Source organism: Balaenoptera acutorostrata, chromosome 12, assembly GCF_949987535.1.
Source record: "Balaenoptera acutorostrata chromosome 12, mBalAcu1.1, whole genome shotgun sequence".
Lineage (NCBI taxonomy): Eukaryota > Metazoa > Chordata > Mammalia > Artiodactyla > Balaenopteridae > Balaenoptera > Balaenoptera acutorostrata.
In genome coordinates this window covers 11,044,149-11,060,775 of record NC_080075.1, presented here as the reverse complement: position 1 = coordinate 11,060,775, position 16,627 = coordinate 11,044,149, and the positions used below count along the sequence as shown (strand labels likewise).

Here is a 16,627-nt window from a genome sequence, read left to right as displayed (position 1 = left end):
ATACCACATAATCTTGAGTAGCTTTTTAATGTCTTGAAATCAAATAGGGAGAGTCCTCCAAATTCGTCCTTTTTTAGAATTGCTTTAATGATTCTAGGCCTTTTGCATTTCCATGTATGTTTTTTGAATCAACTTATAAATTTTGATCAAGGAACTATAACACTTTTAAAATAAGCATTACATTGTGCTTGCCTTCTTCCTCTTCCCCATCCACCCTTGAGAAAACCCTCCAATGACTCCAGTTACCTTGGCAAAAAATCCAAACTTCTCACTGTGGCCTCCACGTCTGACTCTTCTTGCTCTCTGCTGTTCCTTATTCTCTGCTGATTCTCTCCTGGGACCACATAGTGGGATCCCTGACCAGAGTGCTGGGAGGATTCTGTGACAAAGGCTGTCTGTGGCCATTGTACTTCTGCCCTCCCCAGGGGCCTTGACTACTCCAGGAAAGCCCAAGAGGGGGAGGATGAAAGGTGACATTCCCACGGCTCTGTCCAAAGACATTTTTCATCTGTCACAACATTATTGCAGTATTTTGACAGTTTTGGATTTTCCAAATTCTTCCCTTAAATTTAATGCCTCTTGTCTGGCAGCATGCTTCATACCAAATTCCTAGCTGCCTTGAAAATTTTTCTGATTAGTAGTGTAATCACATAATTTATCAATACTGACAACATGTAATGATGAATGCATCGTACTGACATCACCAGCCTGATGCATGAGCTTACTTTGCTGTTGACGAAAAGTGTATTATTTTACATTAATTTTAATTGAAAAGAGTGATGGATTATGTACCTTGCAACTTTACTGAATTTGTTTATCAGTTCTAACAGTTTTTTTGGTGGAACCTTTAGGGTTTTCTACATATAAGATCATGTCGTCTGTGAACAGAGATAGGTTTACTTCTTCTTTCCCAATTTACCATGCTTGATTTTTATCCCCAGCATCGACAACCATCTGACATAAATGTACTTTATTAGTTTGTGGCCTGCCTCGTCCCTAAAATGTAAGCTCCATAAAGCAGGTATTTTTTTACCTGCTTTGTTCACTGCCTCTTCAACTACCTCATAGTAGGTGTTCAATAAATAATTGTAAAATGAATGAATCACCTAGCCTGGCACATAGAAGGGACTTATTAGCAAATGATAACAAGTAATCATTATTGTTATTTTTAACATAATATTTCAATGCAAGAAGAATAATTATGCCTTAAAATGAGAAGTTTCCATTATGCAGAATGGTTTCCAGTGCAGTAACTAAATAGCACCAGGCTTCCAGCTGCACCGGCGTCCCCGGGGAAGCTCCCAGCTCACTCCCTGGCACGCCCTTTCAAGTAATCCCTGTGGCCGTCATGGATGACAACTCAGTTCAGGTGCCAATCTACACAGAGGAACTTCTATAAACAGGCCCTCCCTCTATCCTGTCGTCTCTGCTCAGATCCTCCACGGCGTCCCACGGGGCCAGGGCTGACCCGACCAGAGCGCTGGCCAAGTGGCCAGGGTCCAAGTCGTGGAGCCAGAGCTGGGACAGGGCCTCCTGCCAAAGTCAGCAGCACACAAGGCAGAGCCAGGGGCAGCCTGTCCAGCCCACTAGGAAAAGCCTGGGTCCCAGTACAAACAGAAGCCAGAGGACCAAGGGCAGAGCCAAGGCCAGGGTGTTGGAGCCAAGAGCTCAAAGTAGGTCAGGAACCAGTCCTGGGATGGGGCTTCAGTCTCTTGGTGAAACCCCTGCTCAGCTCCTTTTCTGCAACATGCCAATGGCTTCAGTGTAACTGCTTCCTGGGAAAGGCTGCTCCTTTTCTCAGGGGTTCATGAGGAAAGCAACAACGTTCCCCATTCCCTGATGCCTTCTAAGGGGAGCTGACTTTCAAATCTTATTCCATTCCAGATCTGATCACCTCCCCCCCACCCCGGTATTTCTCTAAATACAAAAACCCAAACCATCCCAAACTGACACTATCTTAAAGTCTGATGGAAATTTAATAATTACAGGATAATAAATATAATATAAATATAAAGCCGCCAATCCCCCTCCAAGCTGATCTGAGATGGGTGGTTTGAGAAAACAGTGGATGATTTAGACCAGCAGTTCTCAAGCTTTAGACCCCTTTATACTCTTAAAAATTATCTCGGGTACTTCCCTGGTGGCGCAGTAGTTAAGAAGCCACCTGCCAATGCAGGGGACATGAGTTCGTTCCCTGGTCCGGGAAGATCCCACATGCCATGGAGCAACTAAGCCCAAGCGCCACAACTACTGAGCCTGCGCTCTAGAGCCCGTGAGCCACAACTACTGAAGTCTGCGTGCCTAGAGCCTGTGCTCCACAACAGGAGAAGCCACCACAGTGAGAAGCCCACACACCGCAACGAGGAGTAGCCCCCGCTTGCCACAACTAGAGAAAGGCAGCGCACAGCAACAAAGACCCAATGCAGTCTAATTAATTAATTTATTTATTTTAAAAAATGTTTTAATTATCTCGGATTCCAGACTTACCTGGTGGCACAGTGGTTAAGAATCCGCTTGCAAATGCAGGGAGACACGGGTTCGAGCCCTGGTCTGGGAAGATCCCATGTGCCGCAGAGCAACTAAGCCCGTGCGCTACAACTACTGAGCCTGCTCTAGAGCTCACGAGGCACAACTACTGAAGCCCACACACCTAGAGCCCGTGCTCCACAACAAGAGAAGCCACCGCAATGAGAAGCCCGTGCACCACAAAGACGAGTAGCCCCAGCTTGCCGCAACTAGAGAAAGCCCACCACACACAGCAACGAAAACCCAACGCAGCCAAAAAATAAATTAATTGATTAATTATTTTTTAAATGGCAAAAAAAAATTATCTTGGATTCCAAAGAGCTTTAGTTTATTCAGGTTGTATCTATCAAGTTACTGTACTAGTAATTAAAGCTGAGAATTTTAAAAATGTTTATTCATTTAAAAATAACAATAATAAACCTATTACATGTTAATGTAAATGACATAATTCTTATGAAAAATAGCCACAATTTTCAAGCCAAAAACTAAATCAATGAGAGGAATAGCATCGTTTCGCATTTTTACAAATTGTTTTAGCATCTGGCTTAATAAAAGACAGCTGGCCTCTCATGTCTGCTTCTGCACTCAGTCTGTAGCCATATGTTGTTTTGGTCGAAGTTGATGAAAACCTGGTGTCGTGCACGCAGGTAGTTGGACATCTACTTTTCAGATAGTAACAGAAAGGATCTTGGGTACCCCCACGTGTCCTCAGATCCTACTCTGAGAACCACTGGCTTCGGTAATGATGTTACCATGCCCACGGCCCATGTGGATCATGGGGGTGAGGACGAGAGGAGCTCGGGATGAGAGAGAAGACGGCTGCGGACAGGGTTGGGGGGCAAGCAGTCATGGATGGAGTGGGGAACTTCATTATCCATTATCCATTGTCCCCGCTCCTCACTACACTTGGCCAGGAATAGCCTGAGTCCCACTGGCCTCCTCCTGAGAAAAGGAAATGTTGGGATGGAGCATCCCTGAGTCGGCCCTGCACCATGATTGGCAGGGACGAAATGCAGAATGGGAACAGTTCAGAAGAATTAGAAACAATTCAGGAGAAACAGTACAGGGTACCAGGAAAGAAGGACAGTGTATCAGTATTCAAGCCAGGATGCACACTGTATCACCTGCAAGGTTTAAATGCTGATCCGATGGGCCTGACCAAAAGCCTGGATGGCAAGAGTTTGGAAAGCTCCGCAGGCAGTTCTAATGTGCACCCTGGGGTGAGACCCCCCAGATTTGAGTGGGTTCAGGAAGCAATCCACCTGGCTTTGAATCCATGCTCCACTACTTATATATACAGCTTACTAGTTGTATGACCTCTGGCCAATTACTCAGCTTCAGTTTACTCATCTGTAAAATGAGAATACCACTAGGGATGTCAGGAATATTAAATGAGATCATCCATTTAAAGTTCTTAGAGCTGTGACTGACACAAAATATGTATTTAGTAAGTGTGAGCTGTCACTGGTTATGGTGATTTTGGTGCAGGCTGTCAGCCCCTGTTGGCTTCCAGGGTGTCTCTGAGAGGGTGCCACACAGACAGGACCAGGCACCCAAGGGAGGGGCTGGGGTCCAGTCCCAGCACTGCCACAAAGCAGATGTCCCGACTGGGTCCTCCGTCTCCTCATCTGGAAATTCCGGGAGTCAGAGACTTCCCCCCACGCATGACACAGTCCTGAATCCTCAGGGAGAGAGGAGAGAGTTGGCTGAGGGGCACAAATGTGATGTCGCTGGAAACAGGTGCAGGAGGAGTTGAAAAGGTGCAATGAGATTGTTCACATCATGTGTGTGTGTGTGTGTGTGTGTGTGTGCGCGCGAGCGTCCGCGCGCACTCTGTAGTCAGGCTGAGATACTGTTTTCCGTTTTAAATTATTGAAACACCTCAAATCTACTGCAGTTGACAGAGGGGATAAGACAGAGTGGAAACATTTTAATGGCTTTTTCTCAGCCTGTGGGCTGTCCACCGAGCCCTGGGATGAATGAGGCTCGCTCCTCGCTTGTCCTCAAGGACATCATCGTCACATGTTACATGCTGCACTCTGCCTGGGAGCTTATCCAATCATCCCCAAAAGTTAAGAGCAACATGAGGGCCAGGGGAAGATGGAAGGACCTGGAATGCTCTCTGAACTGGCAGTCCATGACTCAATATTTTCATGCAGAGGTGGGATGAATCATGCAACACTTCTAGAATTACTGGACGTGGACAGCTCCGCCAGCTGTTCACAGGGGGGAATTTGAGAGCCTTCACATGCAGATGTGCTGCTGAGTCTTATGACACCCGGCCCATGAGATAAGCCTGCAGCCCCAGTGACCGATGACTGACTGGTTTAATTTCCTTCAGGTTCGTTGGCTTTTGCAAACTCACACAGAGAGAAGCGTCAAACAGGCTGAAATAACTAACAGAAATGAGCTGGAGGGATCATCCAGGGCCAATCCTGTGCCTCCCAGAGGAATTACACCTCATCATACGGGACAGGGCTGTCCAGTCTGCTGACGACCACGGAGGGAGCCATGAAAACACGGAGATAATTGGATCCAGGGCTTAACACGCTTCATCAGTAGCGAGAGTACGCAGGCTAATCCTTCAGACGTGGGGGGCTCAGGCTGCAACTGGTAAACCTCATTAAAGGATCAACCCTCACATCCGGGTCTTGATTTTTGACACTAACTTAAACCTTAGACATGTTGGGCTGATTAAGGGGGCAGGAGACTGGCCCCCATGTCAGAATCTCACCTTCCTGCCAGCCCCACACCGGACACATTTGGAGGCCAGATTCTGATGGAGAAAGTGGCTGAAAGCAAAGAGGGATTGGGGTTTTTATGTTTGGTTGTTCATTTGTTTGTTTGGTTGGTTGCTTGTTTGGTTGGGTGGTTGTTTGTTTGTTTGTTTGTTTGGTTGGTTGGTTGGTTGGCTGTTTGGCTGTTTGGCTGGTTGGTTGGTTGGTTGGCTGTTTGGCTGTTTGGCTGTTTGGTTGGTTGGTTGGTTGGTTGGTTGGTTGGTTGGTTGGCTGTTTGGCTGGTTGGTTGGTCAGTTGTTTGGATGGCTGCATTCACCTCTAAATGTTTCATTGAGAGGCAATTTACTAGCTTGAACATCTACTTTGCCAGCATGTTCTACTTGGTATGAAATGATTTTCCAGACTCTGCCAGCATGCTTCACCCTGTTCTGGGGGTATTTCCTTGCACACGCTCTCCGAGGTGATGCCGTGCCCTTGTCACCTTGGAGGGACTGCAGGACCTCACCAGGAGGTGAGGTGCCAAAGCTCTGCCTGTAATTTCTTCCTCAGGAGAAGATGCTGAGCTCTGTCCCTGCCTCCTCAGGACAGACAGCCAACCGAAGGGGGTGGGTGGGTGGTGATCTGGTCTCAATCACGGACTCAGGCCCCCACCAGCTCTGATCCACACTCCACAGAGAAACGAGCCCCCGTGGTCTCCTGAATGCGAAAGACCTCCACCCCCTCAGTCCTCAGCCTCTCCCTCCGCAGACCACGCTGGGCGGGAAGGGGGCCAGGCTCACGGCAGAATACATTCAGCTCCTCAGCACCTACTGAAGCTCATCCCCAGTTCAGGGCCCTCCCCCAGGGGTCTCACCAGGGGGTATTTTTTTCCTGTGTAAAGTGTTAGGTTTAAGGAAGCTATGAGGCTGCATGAATTGACTTAAATTTGCCTAAAATATAGAGCTTCTAATGCTAGCATCACAAAGGAATCCTCTCATCCCATATTCTTTCTTTCCTTCTTTCTTTTAATGAGGTTAAATTGACTAAAATAATTTAACTGCATTGAGAGTGGCAATTTGTAGGCAAACAAGACATCCATTTTGGACAAGTCTAAAATGCTTAAAAAGCCCATAAAAGTAGTTCACTACGTTTCTCAGATATTTGAGTTTTACACCCCAAATTATATTTGTTTTGTGAACAAATATTTCATTACCTCTGCTCATTCCCCTACTCCCTGGCCTGTGGGCTCGGGAAAAGTGAATCAATTAGGTTAACACAGGGAGGGGACAGAAAAGGAAGGCGAAGGAGCCACTCCCCCATAACGACCACATTGTCTGTTTCCCCCAGGGCAAAATTAATGTGCTTCCTTCCACAAGCCACAAAAGCAAACAAAACAAAAGGAAATCTTTTTCTTTCTCTGTCTCTCTCTCGTTCACTCACACACACATGACACCAAAATAACAATGAAACTTACCTGATCCTGAATTGTACGTTTTAACAGAGGTAGACCCATGGTAAACGTCACTCTCTGAAATGTCAAAGCTCTCATTTCACCCAGACTCAAAGCATACCTGTGACAAATGGATACAAAATGGATGTTAAGACGTTGGATTGATGGTGACCATGAGTGGAGCCTTTGGACCCAGGGATCTGACAGAACAGACATCTTTGCTGGGTCTCTCTAGAGACCTTGTTTGATGCTGTGTGTCAAAGGAGACCACCATGTATATGACACAGACTGTGAGGGGCGGTCAAAATGGAAGGAAAGAAAGAAGGGTTCCCTGACAATGACCTTAAAACAAGACTCCAACATTTCCTCCTCTACCCAAGTGTCCGGGATGGGAAGATGGGGGAGATGGGAGAGGCCTGTGTGGTGGCCCCGGGAGTGTCACCTAGAATTTCCTTCAAGAGAACCCACAGTGGGAGCAGCATTTCCCAGCAACCTGCAGCTGCCATTCCTTGGAATTAACCTTGGTGTTGGCCCCAGGCTGCTCTGCCCTCAGGCTGCTCCTGGCTGGTGATGAGCATGGCAAGGTTCTAGACTCAGGCCATTCCTGCCCAACAGGAGACTTTTGCCCAGGGACCCCCAGCAGCCCACGCAGACTGTCTCATGACGGTGCCGGGCCCTTTCTTCTCCCGCATTTCATGGTGTCAGCCCCGCTCGCACACATCCCAAAGATTCCCCCACCTCCTGCAGCTCCCTCCCTGTGACCCTTCTAGATGGTTCCCCAGTAAGTCGACTGCACATCTAGTCCCATCTCGGTGTCTGTTTCTCAACGAACCTCGACTGACGTAGGAGGGGAGGATCCACGCTGTCGCCTAAAATGTTTAAACACAAAGCACAGCCAGAGTTTGGGGGAAACCTCACTCAGGTTTGGATCCTGACTGTCACTAACTGCGTGACCAACATCAAGTGGCCTCCCGTGGCCCCATCCTCCCATCTGTGCGACGGGAATGAGAGTCACGCATAACTCAGAGGAGTGTCATTTCAAACGCTTAGACTAGGGCTTGCATATATATGGTAAGTGTTCAATAGTAGTAACTGCCATTCACGCTCTTAGTTACCCCACCTCTTCCTTCTCAAGGGCAGGAACTGTGTCAGACCCATTTTTACAGTCCCAGCACCCCTACAAGGCCTGGCCCACGTGAGGCCCCATTCAATGGTGGTTGAACTTAAACGTATTTGGGTCCTCTAGTTTCAAGACCAGATCGTGGAGGTAGTGTCCCCATGGATGCCCCCAAAGACATGCTCACTACACATACTGTCCTGATGTCAAGTTTATTTCCACCCAGAATACAAACTGCATGGATTCAGAGTCCACATCTTAAACTCCCGTGTAGCCCCTGAGGACCAGCAGAGCATCTCACATTTAAACATTTTCCCTAACTACCTGCTGGACAATTGCCCCAGACCAAACAAGAACCATCTTGACTTTCTCTTTTCCATCCAGTCTGCAGGTAACTGAAAAATCCAAGAGGACCCACTGTGCATTCTGGAATGTAAAAGATAACCCCCCCACCAAAAAAAAAAAAAAAAAAAAGCCAAATGGTCACAGAAACTCCCTAACAAAAAAATCTTGAGACAGGACAGGCCCATTCTTACTTTTTTCTTTTTCTGAGTCAGAACCACTGGTGGGGATTTCAGTAGAAACATTACTGCATGAAGTCAGTATTTTCCCTAAGGAGAACAGAAAATTAAAATGCTAATTTCAATAAAATGGGAGACTGGAAAAATCTCCAGATTTGAACACACAAGTAAGGCCTGCCCAAAACATCTGAATCAAGCAGGCTTTGGGCAGGAGGAACTGAAAAGAAGAACCACAGAAAGAGATCTCACAGCACAAGGGCCAAATGGTGACCGATCTCAGGAAATGCTAGTAAAAATTCACTTCCTAAATGGAAAATGTGTACACCGAGACGTAAAACCTATAGCTCTTATCTGGAAAGCGGGATAGGAATGGCAGTGAGCTAGCAGATAGCACGAGGCCCGCTGGTCTCTGAGCTATAGGTTTAGGGTCAGGGTGACATGAAGAATCACATGCACAGGTCACGTTTGAGAGAAGTGGTCTATCTCAGTGGCAGCGGGGAAGGAAAAAGTTGCCACATTATGAAAAGGACCCACCCTGGATCACTATCCAAGCTTTTCCCAGCCCCCCAACCCTGAAACCCCTTAGAAAATCCAGGCTAGAAATCATTCAGTTTCACTCACATCATTCAGTTATAAGTAATAAACAGAAATTAGCATAGAATTGAAACAATGACCCTACAAAGAGCAGCAAAACTATTAAAAAACTAAAAATGCTCATCAGGGGGAAAAAAGTCATCTTCTAGCAAATAAAAATTGTGACCAAATATTATCTACATATTATATAAAACCAGTTGTGTGGGACTTCCCTGGTGGCACATTGGATAAGAATCCGCCTGCCAATGCAGGCAACATAGGTTCGAGCCCTGGTCCGGGAAGATCCCACATGCCGCAGAGCAACTAAGCCCGTGTGCCACAATTACTGAGCCTACACTCTAGAGCCTGTGAGCCACAACTACTGAGCCTGCGTGCCACAACTACTGAAGCCCACACGCCTAGAGCCCATGCTCCGCAACAAGAGAAGCCACCACAGTGAGAAGCCCGCGCACGGCAAAGAAGAGTAGCCCCCACTCACCGCCAACTAGAGAAAGCCCACGTGCAGCGACAAAGACCCAACACAGCCAAAAATAAATAAAATTAAATCTTTAAAAAATATAAATAAATAAAATAAAATTAAATAAATAAATAAAACCAGTGGTGTGTTAGAGCCAGTTTAAATTAGCTCATGAGATACAATTGTTAAATGTTAAAGGATTTTTGTGAACTAGTTTTTAAACACAGCCATTATCAAAAATTAATATATAGAAAGTTGTACTGAAATAAATTCTATTTTAAAAATAAAAGTAATACTCAAGCTCATCCCTCCCTAATTATGTTATTATATTTTACTATTATCTATGTTCTTCGGGTTGTTTATGTGTATTGGTGGAAATTACTACATAATGGAGGACTTCCAGTCCTGCCAAGGTGCAATAGCCCCATTCCTCCCAGATCCTCCCTCTTACAACTAAAAAACCCTAGACATTGCACAATAAACAAGCATAGGATGACTCTGAAAAGTACAAAGAAGAAGGCAGACCACCTGGGGGAACTCAGAATTTGAGGAATGCCATGCCAGCAAATTCTCTGGGTTTCTTTATTGCCTCCCATGTAGGTATGCTGGACAAGATGCTATAGAATCTTCCAACCCAGAATCTCCAGCAGACACAGACAAAAAGTACTGCAAGAGAAGCCTGTTCTCCTTAGCTGAAGGATGCACAAGGGTCTGGAGTTGCTGGGCAAACAACAGACTGCCTCTGGGAGTGCGGGCAGGGAAGCAGACCATCACAACTGGCAGTGTGGATGTGCAGCAGGATTCCCAGCACCAGCTGGGACAGGAGGCTTCCAGAGCACATGGGCTGCCAGGGGGCTTGCGGAGACGTGGGCTCAGCTGTAATCTAGCCTCAGAGTGGGGAGCTCTGGAGTGTAAGTGGCACCACAGAGTTGTCCCACTCTGTCAGTCAGTAGCTGGGGGCATTCCCAGGGAGAAAGCATAACCTCAGGCATTTCCTGGGAAGGTCGCTGCCATTGGGCAAGGACAATTCCAAGGAGCTTCGCTGTGAGTTGATACCAGTCAACGTTGATAGCAGCTAGGAGATGAGTGTAGAGGCCTGGTAAAGGGATCAGGGTGGGGTATCAACAGCCACTGCTACAGCAGCTGACTACAGAAATCAGGAGAAGAAAATAACAAATTAAACTAAAGGAAAGGAGAAAAAATTAATTATTAAAAGAAAAGCAGAAGGGGCTTCCCGGGTGGCGCAGTGGTTGAGAGTCTGCCTGCCAATGCAGGGGACACGGGTTCGAGCCCTGGCCTGGGAGGATCCCACATGCCGCGGAGCAACTGGGCCCGTGAGCCACAATTTACTGAGCCTGCGCGTCTGGAGCCTGTGCTGCACAACAAGAGAGGCCGCGACAGTGAGAGGCCCGCGCACCGTGATGAAGAATGGCCCCCGCTTGCCACAACTAGAGAAAGCCCTCGCACAGAAACGAAGACCCAACACAGCCATAAGTAAATAAATAAATAAATAAAATTAAAAAAAAAAAAAAAAAAGAAAAGCAGAAAAGTAATCAGTTAGAAAACAGAAAGGTACAACTAGTAAATCCGAAAGCTGGCTCTTTGAAAACAACCACCATAGAGGTTTTTGTTAAACATTGTACTGGGGGAGTCAGCCAATGCAGTTAGACAAGAGAACAAAATTTAGAGAAATAGAAATTGGAAAGAAATGGGTAAAACTCTCACTCTTTACCGATGATGCACGTGTTAGATTGATTGTATTGATGGCCCCTCTGCTTGACCTCTCCTTGATCCCTGTCCTTTGACACTGCAGTTCTCATAAAGAGGCAGAGTCTGCTTCCCCAACCCTTGAGTCTGAGCTTGGCCATGTGACTTGCTTTGGCCATTAAGATATTGGTATCTTTGAGAGACACGAAGGCTCCAAAAAGTATTTGTGCATTTCCTTGCTCTCTTACTCCTCTGAAATCCCCCCTGAGAATATGCTTGAGATAATCTAAGAACATGCCTGGACTAGCCTAAGGGGTGGGGTGGGGTGTATAAAGTAAGAGGCAAGTAAGAAGAGCTCAGTTGTCTCAGCCAAAGCCATCATAGACCAGCCTACCTCCAGGCAACCCCTAAACATGTGGAAGAAGCCAGTCAAGATCAGAAGAGCTGCCTATTCAACCTACAGCTGACTACAGATTCATGAATGAGCCCAGACAAGACTAGAAGAAACCCCCCAGCCACGCACAAACTCATGATCCATAATATTGATCAATTATTGTTTTGAACTGCTAAGTTTTGCATTATAGGTAACTGATACAATAGTTCTATATACCTGGAAGCACCCAAGACAACTAAAATTACTACAAACAATAAGAGGTGGCAGGCTACACAATTAACAGAAGTTAATGGCTTTCATATAGATACATAAACAATCAGAAAGTACATGAAAGAAAAGATCCCAGTTGCAAAAGTAATACAACAAAAGAAAAATATACTTAAGAATAAACTTTTTATATGTACATAACTTATCTGAAGAAAACTTTAAAACACTCCTAAAGTACACAAGCAAAAACTTGAACAAATAGAAACATGGACCATTTGTTTTAATAGGAAGAAACGCCACAAAGAAATCAATTCTCCCTAAGTTAATTTATGCAGTCAATATGATCTAAATAAAAACACCAATAAGGGATTTTGAAGTTCACATATGAAAGGAAACTAGCAAAAACAACCAGAAAAACTCTAAAAATGAGGAGCTATGATCTGTGTGATAAGGTCTCAGTAATTCAACCGGTGCAAAAATAGGCAGATAGACCAATGGAATAAAATAGAATGTCGAGAAACGGAATTAAGTACATATGGAAAGTTAATATATTTCAGAGAAAGCTGGGATATCAAATCTTGGGAAAAACAAAACATTGAGATGTCCTAATTGGGTAGCCAACTGGAAGAAAAAATTAAGTTGAATCCCTATCTCACACCATATACTAGAATAAATTCCAAATTGATCAGGATTTACATGGAGGAAAAGAAGACCACAAGGTATTAAGATAAAACATAAAGAACTCTTTCATGATCTCAATGCAACAAAACCTTTCTAATATGATATAATATTTAAAAGCCATAAAGAAAAATTTGATAAATGTGACTATATAATAACAAAAACTTGTGCATGACAAAAACACCTTAAGAATAGTCAAAAGACAAATGACAAACAGGTACAAAATATTTGTTACTGATGTCATTGCAAAGGGATGAAGCTCCCTAATTACAGAGCTCCTATAATTCATTAAAAACATACCAGCAAGCACAACAAAGGAAACCATCAACAAAACGAAAAGACAATGTAGTGAACGGAAGAAAATATTTGCAAATATATGACCAACAAGGGGTTAATATCCAAAATATATAAACAACTCATACAACTCAATATCAAAAAAACAAACAACCCAATTTAAAAGTGGGCAGAAGAAAGACATTAATAGACATTTTTCCAAAGAAGAAATACAGATGGCCAACAGGCACATGAAAAGATGCTCAACATTGCTGATTATTAGAGAAATGTAAATCAAAACAACAATGAGATATCACTTCACACATGTCAGAATGGCTATTATCAAAAAGACCACAAATAACAAATGTTGGCAAGGATGTGGAGAAAAGGGAACCCTTGTACACTGTTGGTGGGAATGTAAATTGGTGCAGCCACTATGGAAAACATTATGGAGGTTCCTCAAAAAACTAAAAATAGAACTACTATATGATCCAGGAATTTCACTCCTGGGTATATATCTGGAAAAAACAAAAACACTAATTGAAAAGATACATGCATCCTAATGTTCAAAGCAGCACTATTTACAATAGCCAAGATATGGAAGCAACCCAAGTGTCCATCAACAGATGAATGGATAAAGAAAATGTGGTATTATATATATATTATATACATATATGTATGTATATATACACAATGAAATATTAGCCATAAAAAAGGATGAAATTCTGCCATTTGCAGCAACGTGGATGGATCAGGTGAGAATATTATGCTTAGGGAAATAAATCAGACAGAGAAAGACAAATACTGTATGCTATCACTTATTTGTGGAATCTAAAAAATAAAACAAACTAAGGTATCTAGCAAAACAGGAGACTCAGAAACATAGAAAACAAACTAGTTGTTACCAGTGGGGAGAGGGTGGGGGAGGAGCAAGATAAGGGCATGGGATTAAGAGATACAAACTACTATGCATAAAAGAGATACGCAACAAGGATATATTGTACAGCACAGGAAACTACAGCCATTATTCTGTAATAATTTTTAATGAAGTACGATCTATAAAAATACTGAATCACTATGCTGTACACCTGAAACTAACATAAAATTGTAAATCAACTATACCTCAGTTGAAAAAAAAAAAAAAAACAGACCAAAAGGGGGTGAATGATTTGAACACATGGGCCACAGAATAAGAAATACAAGTGATACAAATATATTTTTAAATCTCTGCTCTCACATGCAGTAAGAGAAACACAAATTAAAACTACACTGAAATACTGATTTTTACCTATTACATGAACAAAATCCAGACAGTCTGATAACACACTACATTGGCAACATTGTGAGGAGCTGACGCTCTCACACACTAGCCCGAGGGACGGAGGGTACAAATTGGTACAGTCTGCACGTGCAACAATTAAACGATATCTATCAAAATTACAAATGAAACTACCTTTTGACCCAGCAATTCCACTTCTAGAAACTTATCCTTTGGACATGCTCACACATGTGAGGAGAGATAAGCTATAGAATAATATGAGGTATGGATCCTCTTTTTTAATATAAACTGTAGTATTTATCAATTACAAATTTTGTAATCAAAAAAGAAAAATGTGGATCAAGAGAAACATCAAACTAAAAAGACCTGACAGCAAAGCCTATGGGAATGCCATGTGGTGTGTTTTACAGACAAGATTCTAAAACGTAAGTAACTATAGATAGCTCTCTCTTTACACTTCCATTCCAGTAACTTTTTGATAAAATGGTTGTTATTCATCTGTTTTAAAATCCCAAATTCAGAGCGAATTCCCTGGCGGTCCAGTGGTTAAGACTCTGAGCTTCCACCGCAGAAGGCACCGGTTCATCCTTGGTCGGGGAACTAAGATCCCGCATGCTGCGCGGCGTGGCCCAAAAAATTTAAATTTAAATTTAAAAAAATAAAATAAAATCCCTAATTCACATTAATTTCACATTATTTTCATATTAAACTAAGCTTCTTACTCATACGGATACCAAGCATCTCACTGGAGTCAAATTTTAGTAACAGATTATGTCAGTCTACGTAGAAAAATAGGACACAGGACAAGATCAGGTGAGGACTATTAATGCACAGATAATATATACACCAGCCAGAGGAACTGAGAAATTATTATAACCAATAAAATAAACATACCTCAAGAAAACTGGGTTACTACTAAACAGCTCTCAACTGTTAATACCCAACCTCCTTACATTAAAGAAATTTCTCAACAGGGACAAGTTAGACATTTTAATTACAGGTCTTTCACATTCCCCACCCCGACTCCCAAAATGCACTATTAGGGATAAGCATAATGCTCCATGGGCATAAGCTACTCACTATAGTGTTGTAACAGCATGACATTGCAAACATCTAAAAGACCATCAGTAGAAAAGTGATTGAGTAAGATATGGTACAGCCATACAATAGGATATTACACAAAAAGAAAATTTTCTTTCTATGGCAATATGGAGTAATTGCCAAGATATGTTTTAAATGAAAAAAATCAAGGTGCAAACAAGTGAATATATTCCTTTTACTGCTGCTCTATATGTTTAAAAAAATGGGGTGGAGAAGACTACATATTTGCTTGGTAGATGTTTTTTTTAAACCAGAAACTGATAACAGTGTTTAGCTTTTGTGTGAGTCGGGTGGAGGTGGGGGGAATTGGGCAGAGAGGGAACAGCACTCTACCTTTATATACTTTCTGCTTTTTGAACCGTGTTAAAATAATACCTATTCCAAAAACAGATGTTTTAAAACATGTTAAATTGTACATTTAAACATAACCACTAGATGGCGCTTGTTCTTCATCCAACTGCCACCCCCAAGGAATTCATTCCTATTTAACAAAGAAATTAAAGCTGGATTAAGAAGTCTTAGAAACTGTCTCCCTGAAAGTTTGAACATCTGCTTATCATAATATGAATATTTAAATTCCTAACACTTTTCAAGCAAAAAGGTAACCATCTCTGCGATGGAAAAGTCAGGGTTTCAGGAACATCTCAAGCTCTCCCAACTCCTATGCAACATGCATATTTGTGCATTTTCTGTCTTTAAATATAAACCTCCACGTTTAGCAATCTTAATGGGACACCTTAAATACTATGTGTATAACGATACGGTATAAATCATAAACAATGATGGTTTGGGGTATTTTATAATAACAGATATAATTTCTCTTTTCTGGTTTCTTGGGTCTGTAAGATATAAAGATTTGGCAAATATTATTATCTCTCTGCCTCAAATGGCAGAGAGAGGCCCTATAGAATTAAGAGACTTGGCAGGTCCTGGGTGGATGGCGTTAGTGTCAAGATTAAGAGACGCATCTGCGGGGGTGTGTCTGTATGGGGTACAGAGAGAGCCCTGCTCTACCCTCAGCAGCTCCACCATCATCTGACTTATCAGTGGTCTGGCAGGATTTAGCCTGAGAAAAAATGGTCCCTTTACTAAGAACAAGGTTGAAAACCTTTGAACTAGGATATGCCACCAGCAAGAACTAAAGCGAAAGACACGAATCTCACCTTCCCTCGGAGAGGTGAAGGGTGTGGGCATCCAGCATGAATAAGACGAAGCTTTACTGGGAAGTTTCACACGTGGAATTAGGACCAAACCACAAGATACTAAGTTTCAAAATCGAATCATAAATACCTACTAGAGAGGCGAAGATAAAAAATACTGACAATACCAAGTGTTAAGAAGGTGCAGAGTAACTGGATCCCTCATTCACTGCTGGTGGGAAATATTTAAAAAATGGTACAGGCACCTGGAAGAGTTTGACAACGTCTTAATGAAGCTAAATACACACTTATGTTTACAACTCAGCAATTCCACTCCTGGGTATTTACGCAAGAGAAATTAAACCTTTTGTTTACACAAACACTTATACATGAATGTTTATAGCAACTTTATTTGCAATCACCAAAAACTAGAAACAACCCAAATGTCCCTTGAGGGGGGCATAGAT

The 16,627-nt window shown here is 43.1% G+C and overlaps 1 protein-coding gene across 1 annotated transcript in view; it reads right to left on the bottom strand.

The window, feature by feature from the left end:
* Positions 1-16,627, bottom strand: part of ACOXL (acyl-CoA oxidase like) — a 360,904-nt gene that overhangs the window by 327,135 nt on the left and 17,142 nt on the right. Inside the window, 1 exon segment of the mRNA XM_057558364.1 lies at positions 6,718-6,814. Coding sequence (XP_057414347.1) covers positions 6,718-6,814 — 97 coding nt within the window.